Source organism: Azolla caroliniana, unplaced genomic scaffold (assembly GCF_043228905.1).
Source record: "Azolla caroliniana isolate FFs.n. ecotype wild unplaced genomic scaffold, voAzoCaro1.0.p SCAF_18, whole genome shotgun sequence".
NCBI classification, from domain to species: domain Eukaryota; kingdom Viridiplantae; phylum Streptophyta; class Polypodiopsida; order Salviniales; family Salviniaceae; genus Azolla; species Azolla caroliniana.
The window spans coordinates 7,100,610-7,112,221 of NW_028230453.1; the positions used below are offsets into that span (position 1 = coordinate 7,100,610).

Here is an 11,612-nt window from a genome sequence, read left to right on the forward strand (position 1 = left end):
GGTTTGGTTTGACTGCCTGGCCTTCAAACCAAACCAAACCATGTAAAACATAACAAAAATCAAAGTAAACCAGTTAAGAACAACCACATCATTTAGAGCAAACCATTTAAACCAAACGGTTTAGACTAAGCCATTTGAATCAAATCGTTTCAGGAGAATGTGAACCATTTAAAACGAACAATTTTGAGAGAGGGTTGAAACCAAACTGAATCATTTGATCATAAATAAACCATTTGAGTTAAAACTATATTAAACAATTAAATAAAAAACATTAAAATAGAAAAGTATTTCAGTTAAATGAAGTAAATAATTAAAAAAGCCATTAAATTAATTCTATTAATTAAATCATTAAATTAGTCAAATTAACTAAACCGTTAGGGGGAACAACAAATAAAAGTTAAACAAAAAACTAATAAACCATTAAAGCTAGCCACATAAATTGATAAATCAATAAATCCCAAATTTAAAACTAAATTGAATTGAAACTAAACCGTTTAGTAATATTTAGTAAAGGTAGAAGAGTTCCGAGATTAGATGATTGAGAATTGATTCTATGTTGTACTTCATGGAGAGTTTCCACTTAGTTGGCCATGCCTATGAAGTACATAGCCTCTCTATACAAAGAGGGATCTTCTACTTAGCCACGTCTTTCAACATTTGGTAATCTTCTGGTATCGATTTTTGACATTTCGTATCGAGACTACGTGCTCTCTAGGATAGTCTCAACTCTCCACGAACTCCCAAGTCTTCTCAATAAATCAGGGAATCAAGGAAAGTGAAAGTATACACACGTATGGTTCGTGAATTTCTTCTAAAGCTTATACATAGTATTATATTATGTTCTCTATATCTCTATATAGAAATCAGAGTGGCGCAGCGGAAGCGTGGTGGGCCCATAACCCACAGGTCCGAGGATCGAAACCTCGCTCTGATACATTTTCTTCTTGGCATTGCCCAAATTTCAGAAAATCTCTCTTTTATCACCCATACATGCACAAACATATGAGAGAGATCTAGCAATTCATCGTAATGCTACCACAAGGGATTCTATTATAATCTCTTGGATGTCTCGCGATTAATCCGAAGGTTTATTCGTACATTGTCCGCTTTCTCTTTTATCTCCTAGTACATTCGTTTTTGGTGGTACTAGTTCTCTTGAGTTTATTTGTTTGTCTTGGTCACATTCTTTGGCACTATACACAACCATGCATATCTCAGACATTAGTAAACATACCATATGGATCTTTAGGTAAACTTGAAGTCGTATTATGTGATACCAAGTTTATAACAACACACCTACATATGTCGTATTCACTTGGTACTCTTATGTATCATTGTAGGAGGTGTTTTTTAGAGCTTTTCTATCTCATTCCATGTCTTACCTACATGATACTTTCATCCCACCATTCATAAAGAACATCCTTGGATAAAATTGCAAAATATCCTCATGCACACAAATATTCGTATATTGGTAATGATGTAAATCATTATATGAATATCAACCCAAGAAAAACAATAGAAAAGAAACTAAAAATTCCTAAATTTTCATCAAAAAATAAATCCCTTGGGCAAACCCAAAAAATCATGTTATTGACCTACCTATCTTTATGTGAACATTGCATGTCCTTTTTATGTAATATTTTCTTTTAATGTGTAGGATGTTATAAGAAGGGGAACATAGTGCGCAGTATTGGTGGTTTTTTGCACTTTATGTGTTTCCTTATGTGATTTGCATTGCAATCAACAAGACATGAATTCAATATGACATCAATGAAGGTTACCATGGGAAACATGATTCCAACATGACAAGTCATGACTGAACCATTTTCGAGGGTGTTTGAACCTGGATATTTGTTCTAAATGACAATGTCAAGATTTCTCATCTATCTGTCCCACCACACTATATAAAACTTCCAGTAGAAAAGGTCAATGGGCTTCAGAATCAGTATCCATGATAAAATGAATGAAAGAACATGGCATGACTTCTAATGATTTCCAGCTTACCATTCCTTGCATCTTTGTTCTACTCCATATATTGAACATATTTTTTATGACATGACACTATTTTGCGTCTTCACTATGTATCAGAAAAGTGTTTATTATTGCAAACAAAACAGTATAACTGTTTGTTCAACATTTATAAGACAGTTTCAAAGTGTTTGTAGCGATCCACTGAAGACATATAGCCATTATAAAAAAGTAAAACTCCATTTGGACATTGACTAACAATACAATCAGAAGCTGCAGTCATTTTGACAATAAGATTAGGGTCACGTAAAAGATTGGACGCCTGATTAAATATTGATATAGTCATTCAAAAGAGATTCATATAGTGGCAAAGGTATGATGCGGATGAACAGACATACTGAAAAAACAAATATGCAAATTTAACAGAATAAGATGGAGCTGAAAAAAGAGTTCTTTGAAATGCTTTGTGTTTTTAGTGGCAATAACATTTTGTAGATTAGTAAGGTTGCTTGATGGATCCTGCAAGGATCATAGATTGGAAGTGGAAGTAGGGCTGAGGAAAAATGATGGATTCTTCCAATCAACTACAAAATGACTTCAATCCCATTTACAATCTTTACAATGCTAGAAATCTCACAATCAAGAGAGAATAATTTAATTGAAACAACAAACAATATATATTATGGAAGATATATTACAACTTTGCCTCACAAAACACCTTTTTAAAAAAGCTCAATCATAATTATCATCGAGCTAGTTTCAATCTTGGTGTCAATCCCCAAATACATGTTCATTATGATAATATGTCCAGGAGGATGTAAGTAGGGTTGACAAACTTGACTTATGTTTGCTTTTTCTTTGTACTTAGTGTGTCCATCAACCTACAAAAAAGGGGAGAAATCCAAATTAGAGTTATATTTTGTTGCCAAACTCAAATAACCTCCATAGTTTTACAGATAAGAGTCACTTGAGTAGTTATATTCTTTCAAAATAAATTGTACCCTACAAATCAAAGCAAAAAACAGAACATCACTGTTCATTCATACAAATATCAAGATAATCTGAAAACAGTCTTAATACATAATTTCCACGTGATCCCTTCAGGTCTTAAAACATTCTCGTAAAAAATTACACAGTTTCATGAATTGACTATACTCCAACATTCTAATGAGACGAGAGAGACTGACAGTATCACTAATCACTTAGTAAATAGATGTGAGTGATTTTCTCTTTTACTTGTGCTCAAAATTGTAAGTTTAATTAGCCATTTCTTTTAACAAATGTACTTCAAAAAATGATAAAATAGTAACAGTATTATTGAAATGCATGAAAACCTAGATAAATGGCAGCAATCAAAATTTATTTTATTTGGTTCGATTTTTTTGGCTTCATGTTTATTTTGGATGGGGATAAAGAGAAAGGTAAGATGGAAAAGGGCATTCCAAGTGTATGAATCGGGTTTTCTCAACGACCAAAATTCAGCATGCGAACAAGGAAGAATATATTGTTCCTTCCATCAAATATTATACTGTTCCTTCCATCAAACAAGAAATCGTTTGATGTGGTGCTGGTTATTAGGTTAAGAAAAAACACTTGTTTTTTACATGCCAAAGAAGCAGGAACATTTTACTAAAATATAAAATTGTTGATAGAAGTTTTTCTGTTGGATCAGAAGTGTATTTCTTGGAAATTTTGGGGCATACGGGAAAAATAATTGCTGCATTAGGGTCATATTATTAGTTTTTAACCTAGACTCTATACCATTAATGAAAAACACTATTTTGGAACTATTGGAAGTTCTGGGCAACATGCTAACATCATTGTAGACTTGTGGGTTATGTTCACATTTGGAGGCTAGTCTAGTTGTACATTGATTTATACTTTGTAATGTGATGACTTCTTTTCATAGTTCTTAACGAGGTTGAACATTGGCAATGGGTCATCAAATAGAATTAAATCTACATTGCTCCCAACAAGATTTGACAATCTCCTGAAATAATTGCATCCCATAACTGTTAACCTGATTCCTAGATAGATCCCAACCTTTCTCTTTTAGTATGAGTGGCATATGGCAAAGAAATATGGAGACCTGCAAAGCTTGAGAAAGAGAATGCATGCAGTTATATAAATCAATGGGAAATTATCAACGAAGTAACTCTTCCATATACAAGGCTTCAATAGATTATGAACCTTTAGGTTCAAGCAATTACCCATTCATTAAGTTCGGTGCCAAACCCTTGTGCTGCATCTCATGCAAATTTAAAAGATGTGATCGCCTGCACACAAAATAAGTCATGATTCCCTTTGGAAGAAGAACTAATCAACACTAGTTATAAGAGATATAAAAAATCAACTTGCCTTTTCTACAAGTGGGCCATATTTCGCATTATCATCATCCAGATACTAAACAATAGTGTACAATGTATCAAACGTTAGATGGATTGCAAAGATAAAGCCACCTTTTTGCTAAGGTGGTAATGCATGAAACTACTAGATTCACCCTTTTATGCTAATATAGTTAAAGATATCAACATACCTGTCCTGTCACAGTGTATAGACGATTGTACCACCCATTAAAACGCATACCAACAACAGACAACAAGTGTTTCTTCTTTTCTTGTGGCTGCTGGAATGTGTATTCTATGTAATAGAACCCTGCATGAATTGGTTCACACTCCTTTGTCAATCTTGCATTTTGCAGCTCTTAGTTCTTACTGTTATTTTCATAGATTTGAATGCCTCAAAATTGCATGAGTTTTGAAGGAATTCAAATTGAGTGCATTTTTCTTCTCAAGAAAAACAGAAAATACATCAAATTTTACCATTACTAGACCTGCAGTTCACAAGCTTTGCAATTTGCCCTGGTGGTTTCTTCCAGCTGCGGTCAAGGCTATTCACCTTTACAAAAAATTTAATAAAAACAATATCACACTCAATCAGCAAACAGATTGTAGATTCACTTTAAGAGAATCCGTTTACACTAATGGAAAAAACTGTCACCAGATTCTCGGCAAATGCATCAACAGTCCCAAATGAGCTCAAGCTAGTATAGTCAGCACCCACACCAGTTATCAAAATATTCACTGCCACATAAACACTTACAGACGCCTGGTTTTAGAAAGGATTTGTGGGCTACAAGCAATTAAAAACAATCTGATCTACCTCTCTCAAAAAAATGAGAATACCCTACTCATGGAATCTTGAAACTTCTCTCGACAATTTCTTCTTACTAGAAAGCATTATGGAAAACAATTGTCTGCTTGGCTGAGTTCATTTGCATGCATTGAAATGATAGGCTATTATGGGAATACTACAAATTTTATGCCTTTAAGCAGAAATTTTATACATCTGTAACAAATTTTGTTCCCTTTAAACATATTTCCGCCTGAAAATACAAAGATTAATCCATTCCACAAGTGAATGATTACTACAACTTTGTCCCAAATCCTGCAACATAGCACATGGTATGGGAAACATCACCTGACAAATCCAACGATGGCAGGTATTCCAAATCACACCAAAGTAATAAAGCAGGACCTTTATAATTAACAGTAATACAAACACAATAGTTCTTTTCTCATGGAATATACAGAATAAAAGTAGACCCAAGATTCATTCCTTCAAGATTGTCTGATGTGTCACATCAATTGGGTAAATGTGCATGTGCATTCCTGTTCAGCAACTGCTCTATATGCACAACATACATGCCCATGCTAAATAACAGTGGAAACCTACTAGTATGTACCACCAAAGCACAAAGAAATATGGTATTCCTAAATCGATTAATTTATGCACAAGAGAGTACCATTTGCAGAGAGATCGTCTGTAGGAAAGAATGCGGTAACATTCCGCTGGGCTGTTGCTTTGCCTGACCCTTTGACCCAATCTAAAAGATGCATAGAGCATATAAGCATTTGTGAGTTCAATATTCATAAATGAAATAACTCAATGTAAAAACACAACTCTAATCATTTCTCCAATAATAGCCTCTACTGTTGCTGTTATATCCTGGTTGTTTGAAATTTCTGTTCACATTTGACTGCAACAATGGAATAGATCTAGAAACGACGATTACACTGCATGTCTCGATTTACAGCTATAATAAAGGAGAACTTAGATTTGTTTTCCCAAAGAGTTAGCACTCTACAGAAACGTTCTACGATTTGATAATTCTCACGATGACAATAAAGGTGGCCAAATTGTTCAGACTGGGCAGCATGAGCATATATATTTAAGGATGCTTATCAATTCATAAAGTGGCAGTCAACGTGATCATCTGCAAATTTATAAGATGTTTGATAATAAAACGTCAAAGTCCCAGAAAATACAATGTAATGGAAACATCGGGAGTCATCATATAATGAAGCATGAGAGAAACTTAGCACAACGAACAGTTCTATAGCTATTCTCCTATTCCTGAGACAAACTTTGGTGATTTTAGGATCCAAATGTCTGATGGCATTTGCATATATTTAAACAATAAAGATGATCATCTCTCAATAGCATATTATGGGTTCAAATTTGGATATTTGGCACTGCTATGCTATTAGCTTATATTGAAGAGGTAACGTGCCTAGGCCATATTGCAGCTCATCATTTGCCTATCCCACTGGTGAATGATGACCTGTAAGTTGAAGGTTATTTTTAATTTAATACGCAAAATTCCAAAGAGACAAATCATCTCACCTGATGGAATAAGAAGAGAATACTTATCATCCTCATCGAGATATTGCATGTACTCATCTGGTTAAGAACAATAAATGAGAAGCCTAAAATTTTGAGAGACAATTGTTTAAATTTTGAAGGAACTGTGCTTGATAAATACAAAGTAAAGAGGTGTTACCTTGTTTTCCATCAGAAGCAAAGGAAGGAAATGCAGGGAGGATAATGAGTGAAAAGAGAAGATGGTTGGTGAGCTTCCGCCGGGTGATCTCTAGCTCATTTGAAATCCTTCATCAAATTAAAAAAATCTCTGGTCATGACTCCAATAAGAGCTTATAAAGGAAAGACCAAATTGAGCTGCAAGTCTTCACAAAATTCTACAAAGTCTATCATTTGTGTTTAAGAATTTGCACAAAGAAGATGAAGATGAACTCAATGCCTACACAACAAGGATGAAGATGAACTAGATACCTTAATAAAACAGGGATCCAATGTCTGTGTAAGAACTTACATGAGATTTTTAAAAGATCACGATGAACTGAAAACCTTTGTCAAAGAGAAAGACTGGAATTGCAGCAAGAGTTTATGAACACAATTAAGATTAGCTAAACCTCTTTATCAAATAAAAACTACTGTTTTTTTATCGGAAAATTAAGAAACTACTGGATAGTGTGGCCGTAAAAACCTTCATCAAAGCAACAGTTTGTGCAAGAATTTACACATGATCTTGAAAAGATCAATATGAGCTAAAAAGCTTTATCAAAGTGCGGGCATGTCAAAGATAGTCTGAAAAGTCTCATCAAATTTGAAAAAGGTTTTGTCATTCTTATAACAAATTGTCTACATGATATTGATATAAACTGAAAAACTTCATGAAATCAGAAAAAGTCTTCTCATTTGTATAAAAAATCACACAGGAAAAAAAGATGGATGGAAAAATTTCTTCAAGGTGAATATGAACTAAAAGCCTTCAAAGAAAACACCTGCCGACTTCTTAAACAAACTTAGACAGACTCTTGATCAAAAGACCATGGAAGTTCTTGGGATTCATGACCTCATGAAGACCTTCATCGAAGCAAAAGCTTTTATTCGTGCAAGAATTTACACAGGCCTTGATTCTTGATCAAAATACGGTGATGAACTAAACCACATCAAAGAAAAAGGTCCATTATTCATAGAAAGAATTCCCCCAGGGTTCTTGATCAAAATATCAAGATGAACCAGTTAAAAACTTCATTAAACCAGAAAAGGCCTGACATCGGTGTAAGCAATCAAACAGAACAATATCAAGATGAAGTTATTAAAACCTTCATCAAATTAGAAAAGGTTTGTTCGAGTGAAGAAATTAACACACAGAAACGGTAGCAAGAAAACTGGAAAGTCCATCAAACCAGAAAATATCTGGTCATTCCATGTGAGAAGGACAGGTCAAGGTAAACTGAAGGGCTGCATGAAACCAAGACGTCTGCATTTTTGAGTTTATGAACTGGTTGAAACTTTTACCAAATTAGCAAAGTTCTGTTATTCATGAAAGAAATTACACAGAAAATGATAACGATGAGCAGGAAATTTTATAATGAATTGGAAAAGGTCTGTCATTTTGAGTAACAATATTCAACAAAACATCTTCCAACTCAAAAAAGTTGTGTCCCTCACGCAAGCAATTATGGATGATGTTAGGGAGCAAGATGAACTGAAAATTTTATCAAAGAAAAAGTCTAAGAATTTCCGAACGATGACCTAGAAATCTTCATCAAATTAGAGAAAGGTTGGTCATTTGTGCAAGAATTTACACAGAAAACATAACTGTGAACTTGTTAAAACATTCATCATTTAGAAAAGTATCTGCGATTTGCGCAGGGATTTACATGTGAAAGATCAAGATCAACTGAAAATTATAATTGGATAGACATTCTGTCAATGCAAGAATAATGTACACAGGCTCTTGATCAATAAGAGAAGATGAATTGGTTTTAAAAACCAAAAGCCACCAAAGTAGAAAAGGTCTGTCATTTGTGTAGGATTGTACACAGAATCTGTTGATGTTGATCAAAATATGGAAGTGACTCGTGATCTGAATAATCTAAGCAGGCAAATGTCTGCAGCTTTGGTGATCAAGAATGAGTGTTTGTTTTGTTTGTTTGTTTGTTTTGTTTTGTTTTGTTTTGTTTTGTTTTGTTTTCCCACAGGAATTCTTTAAAAACATAGATATAAGATGTAACCTGGGAGTAGCTGTTGACGAACTGCTCTCTGTTGCCGACGCCACCACGTGAAGAAGCATCTTCCTGGAAGCTGCGCCATTTGTGATTCGTCCATGACGAGGAAGGGGAAAGGATCGTTCTTTCAAGGGGTAAGGGTAAGAGGCGGGGGCGGGGGTGGGGGGGATAGGCAGAGGGAAGGGATGATGGATGAGAGCAGGGTTAAGGTGAGAGGAAGAGCAGATGGAAGCACAGAAGGTCGTCGCCATGGATGGAAGGTGCAGGCAGGGAGGAGCTTTACTATCCATCCATCCATCCATCCATCCCATGTACATACATATGTCTCTTCTCTGCCTGCGATCGATCAGAAACAGGCTACCGCCGCCATGCCATCTCCACCACCCATTTCCCTCTCTCTCTGTCACGCCTGCTGCTTTTCCTTTGCTTTCTTCTATCTATGGCTGGGATGGAATGGGATGGGATGGGATGGCATGGCATGGCATGGCATGGCATGGCATGGCATGGCATGGCATGGCATGGCATGGCATGGCATGGCATGGCATGGGATGGGATGGCATGGCATGGCATGGGATGGAAGAACTCACCCACCCACCATACATACGAATGGCGCCCATCCAAGCTTACCCCGGCCGCCGCCTACCCGCACCAAAAACCCATTCCCAACCATTGCCATAAAACCCCAGCATACCCCCCCACGAGACATGGGCTAAAGCTCGAACGCCGACTAAACTCTCTTCTTCTTCTTTTCTATCGTACAATTAGCTTACCCTAGTCAGCCTCGTAAGTTGGCGATGCAAAACTCTATTACTTCATAGATGTATCTCTTAATTCTTTCATTCACTAGATGCCGCCACTGTGGAATGTAATGTACACGAGGCTTGAACCCCATGACCTCCTCATCTCTCCATTGGGCAACCTTACATTACCTTACCAGTTAAGCTACATCCATCTGAGCGGTACTAAATCTCTCAAACTCTTCTCGTCGGAAGGCCTTTCCAAATCAACGATCCAAAGGAACCCAACCCACCCACCCACCACGCATGCCCAACGTTTCTGAACTTCCCGAATCATATCATCACATGCCAACTACTAGCAAGACACACACAGACAAAACAAAAAAAGAATTTGAATCCAATGTTGCTGTACCACCACATTTTGTTTCAAAAAGAAGAAGAAAGCAAACACATTGTCGCGATGTGGCATGTAGACAACAAGAAAAGCGCCGAAATGTGAAGCTTTACAATAGGTCGGTGTTTTCGTCAAGCTCCCTCCCAAACAGTGGTTCGATTCTACCTCCCCCCCCCCCCCCCCCCCCCAAAAAAAAAAAAAACGTATTGTAATCTATGAAAGTTGTAGCTGCCCCAATGATTTTAATCTATACCTATTTCAAGATAGTTGCAAATCATGTGCTTGTTATGTTTTTAAACAATTATTAGGGAACCATTTCAGAATGCTCCAAGATCAAAAAAATTGCGAGAACTCATTTCACTTCACTCAATGAATTTTAGGATGGCTATACCCTAAGTTGATGGGTGTCCTGAAGTGGTGTGTGTAGAGTTATATCATAGGTTATGGTTATGGTCAAAGAAGGAACCAGAAGGACTCCAGAGTAGATGAGGGGAGAGTTAAACAGATGAATAAAGATAATTGAAAATTAGTCAGAGCTAATTTCTAGAATAGCAAGGTGTAGGGTTTGAATCTCATAAGGGAAAAAAGGGGAGAAATATAATTTTCAATATGCAAGGTATATGGACGGGGTATGAAGTAAAAATAAAAAATGGAGATACTATTTGCGATAGTCAAGTGTGAGGTTGGTGCTATAAAGAAGAATTTACCATTTTGGCTTAGGGCCCTTTTGAAACCAATAAAAGGAGAAGGAGGGCTCAATATTGCAAAATGGAAGGGGATGCATATTCCTCGGATACGGCAATGATGGTGTGGGATCTGGTCGACAAGAAGGTGTTCCGGAGTCGGGACATAGTCTTCATGGAAGACAGGACCATTACCGACTGGGAGTCAGAGAAGAAGGTGATGAACTCCAGATCATCCAATGAAAACTGTCTTGAGGACACAAGGACTTACCCGGTTGAAAACCGGATGTTAGTCGGTAACCGGATGACACTCGACGAACCGACCGGATTCGGACAAGAAACTGAACCGACCGAAGAAGAAGAAGAAGAAGACATCGGAATCGGACAAGATCCCGAATCGGATTCGGATGAAGAACAAATGGAGGAACTGGTAGTCAGAAACCAAGGACGAAGATACCCTCTCAAAGAGAGAAGAGCCCCCCAGAGATTTTTGCATGCATGTATTGCTGACCGATGAGGGGGAGCCGAAAAGCTTCGAAGAAGCAAAGAAAGACACCCACAACCGCAAGTGGTTGAGTGCCATGCAGGACAAGATGGATTCCCTGCATGAGAACCACACATACGAACTAACAGAGTTGCCGAAAGGAAAGAGGGCACTCTGGAACAAGTGGGTGTACAAGCTGAAACCGGGAGATGCCGAAAATCCACCAAGGTACAAAGCCCGAATCGTGGTGCAGGGGTTCCAGTAGAAGAACGGAGTGGATTTCAATGAGATATTAGCCCCAGTAGTAAAGATGACATCCATCAGGACAGTATTGAGCATAACGACAAGCATGGACCTCGAGGTAGAGCAACTGGACGTCAAGACAACATTCCTACATGGCGACCTCGAAGAAGAGATATACATGCATCAACCGGAAGGATTTGAGAGGAAAGGGAAGGAGCACATGGT

At 37.0% G+C, this 11,612-nt stretch overlaps 1 protein-coding gene and 1 non-coding gene across 2 annotated transcripts; one reads left to right on the forward strand and one right to left on the reverse strand.

The window, feature by feature from the left end:
- The first annotated feature begins 862 nt into the window (after positions 1-862).
- On the forward strand, positions 863-934 carry TRNAM-CAU (transfer RNA methionine (anticodon CAU)). The gene has a single exon. It is a non-coding gene; the product is annotated as a tRNA-Met (tRNA).
- Positions 935-2,621: 1,687 nt separating this feature from the next.
- On the reverse strand, positions 2,622-9,189 carry LOC147852293 (Photosystem II reaction center PsbP family protein). Its single transcript, XM_087334189.1, has 10 exons — positions 8,853-9,189; positions 6,812-6,918; positions 6,655-6,711; positions 5,774-5,854; positions 4,969-5,051; positions 4,791-4,866; positions 4,505-4,623; positions 4,327-4,371; positions 4,179-4,244; positions 2,622-2,849 (listed from the first exon to the last, which is right to left on the reverse strand). Exons 1-9 carry the CDS (start codon positions 9,161-9,163, stop codon positions 4,218-4,220), a joined length of 906 nt encoding a protein of 301 aa, XP_087190315.1. The 5' UTR covers positions 9,164-9,189; the 3' UTR covers positions 2,622-2,849; positions 4,179-4,217.
- Positions 9,190-11,612: the final 2,423 nt, after the last annotated feature.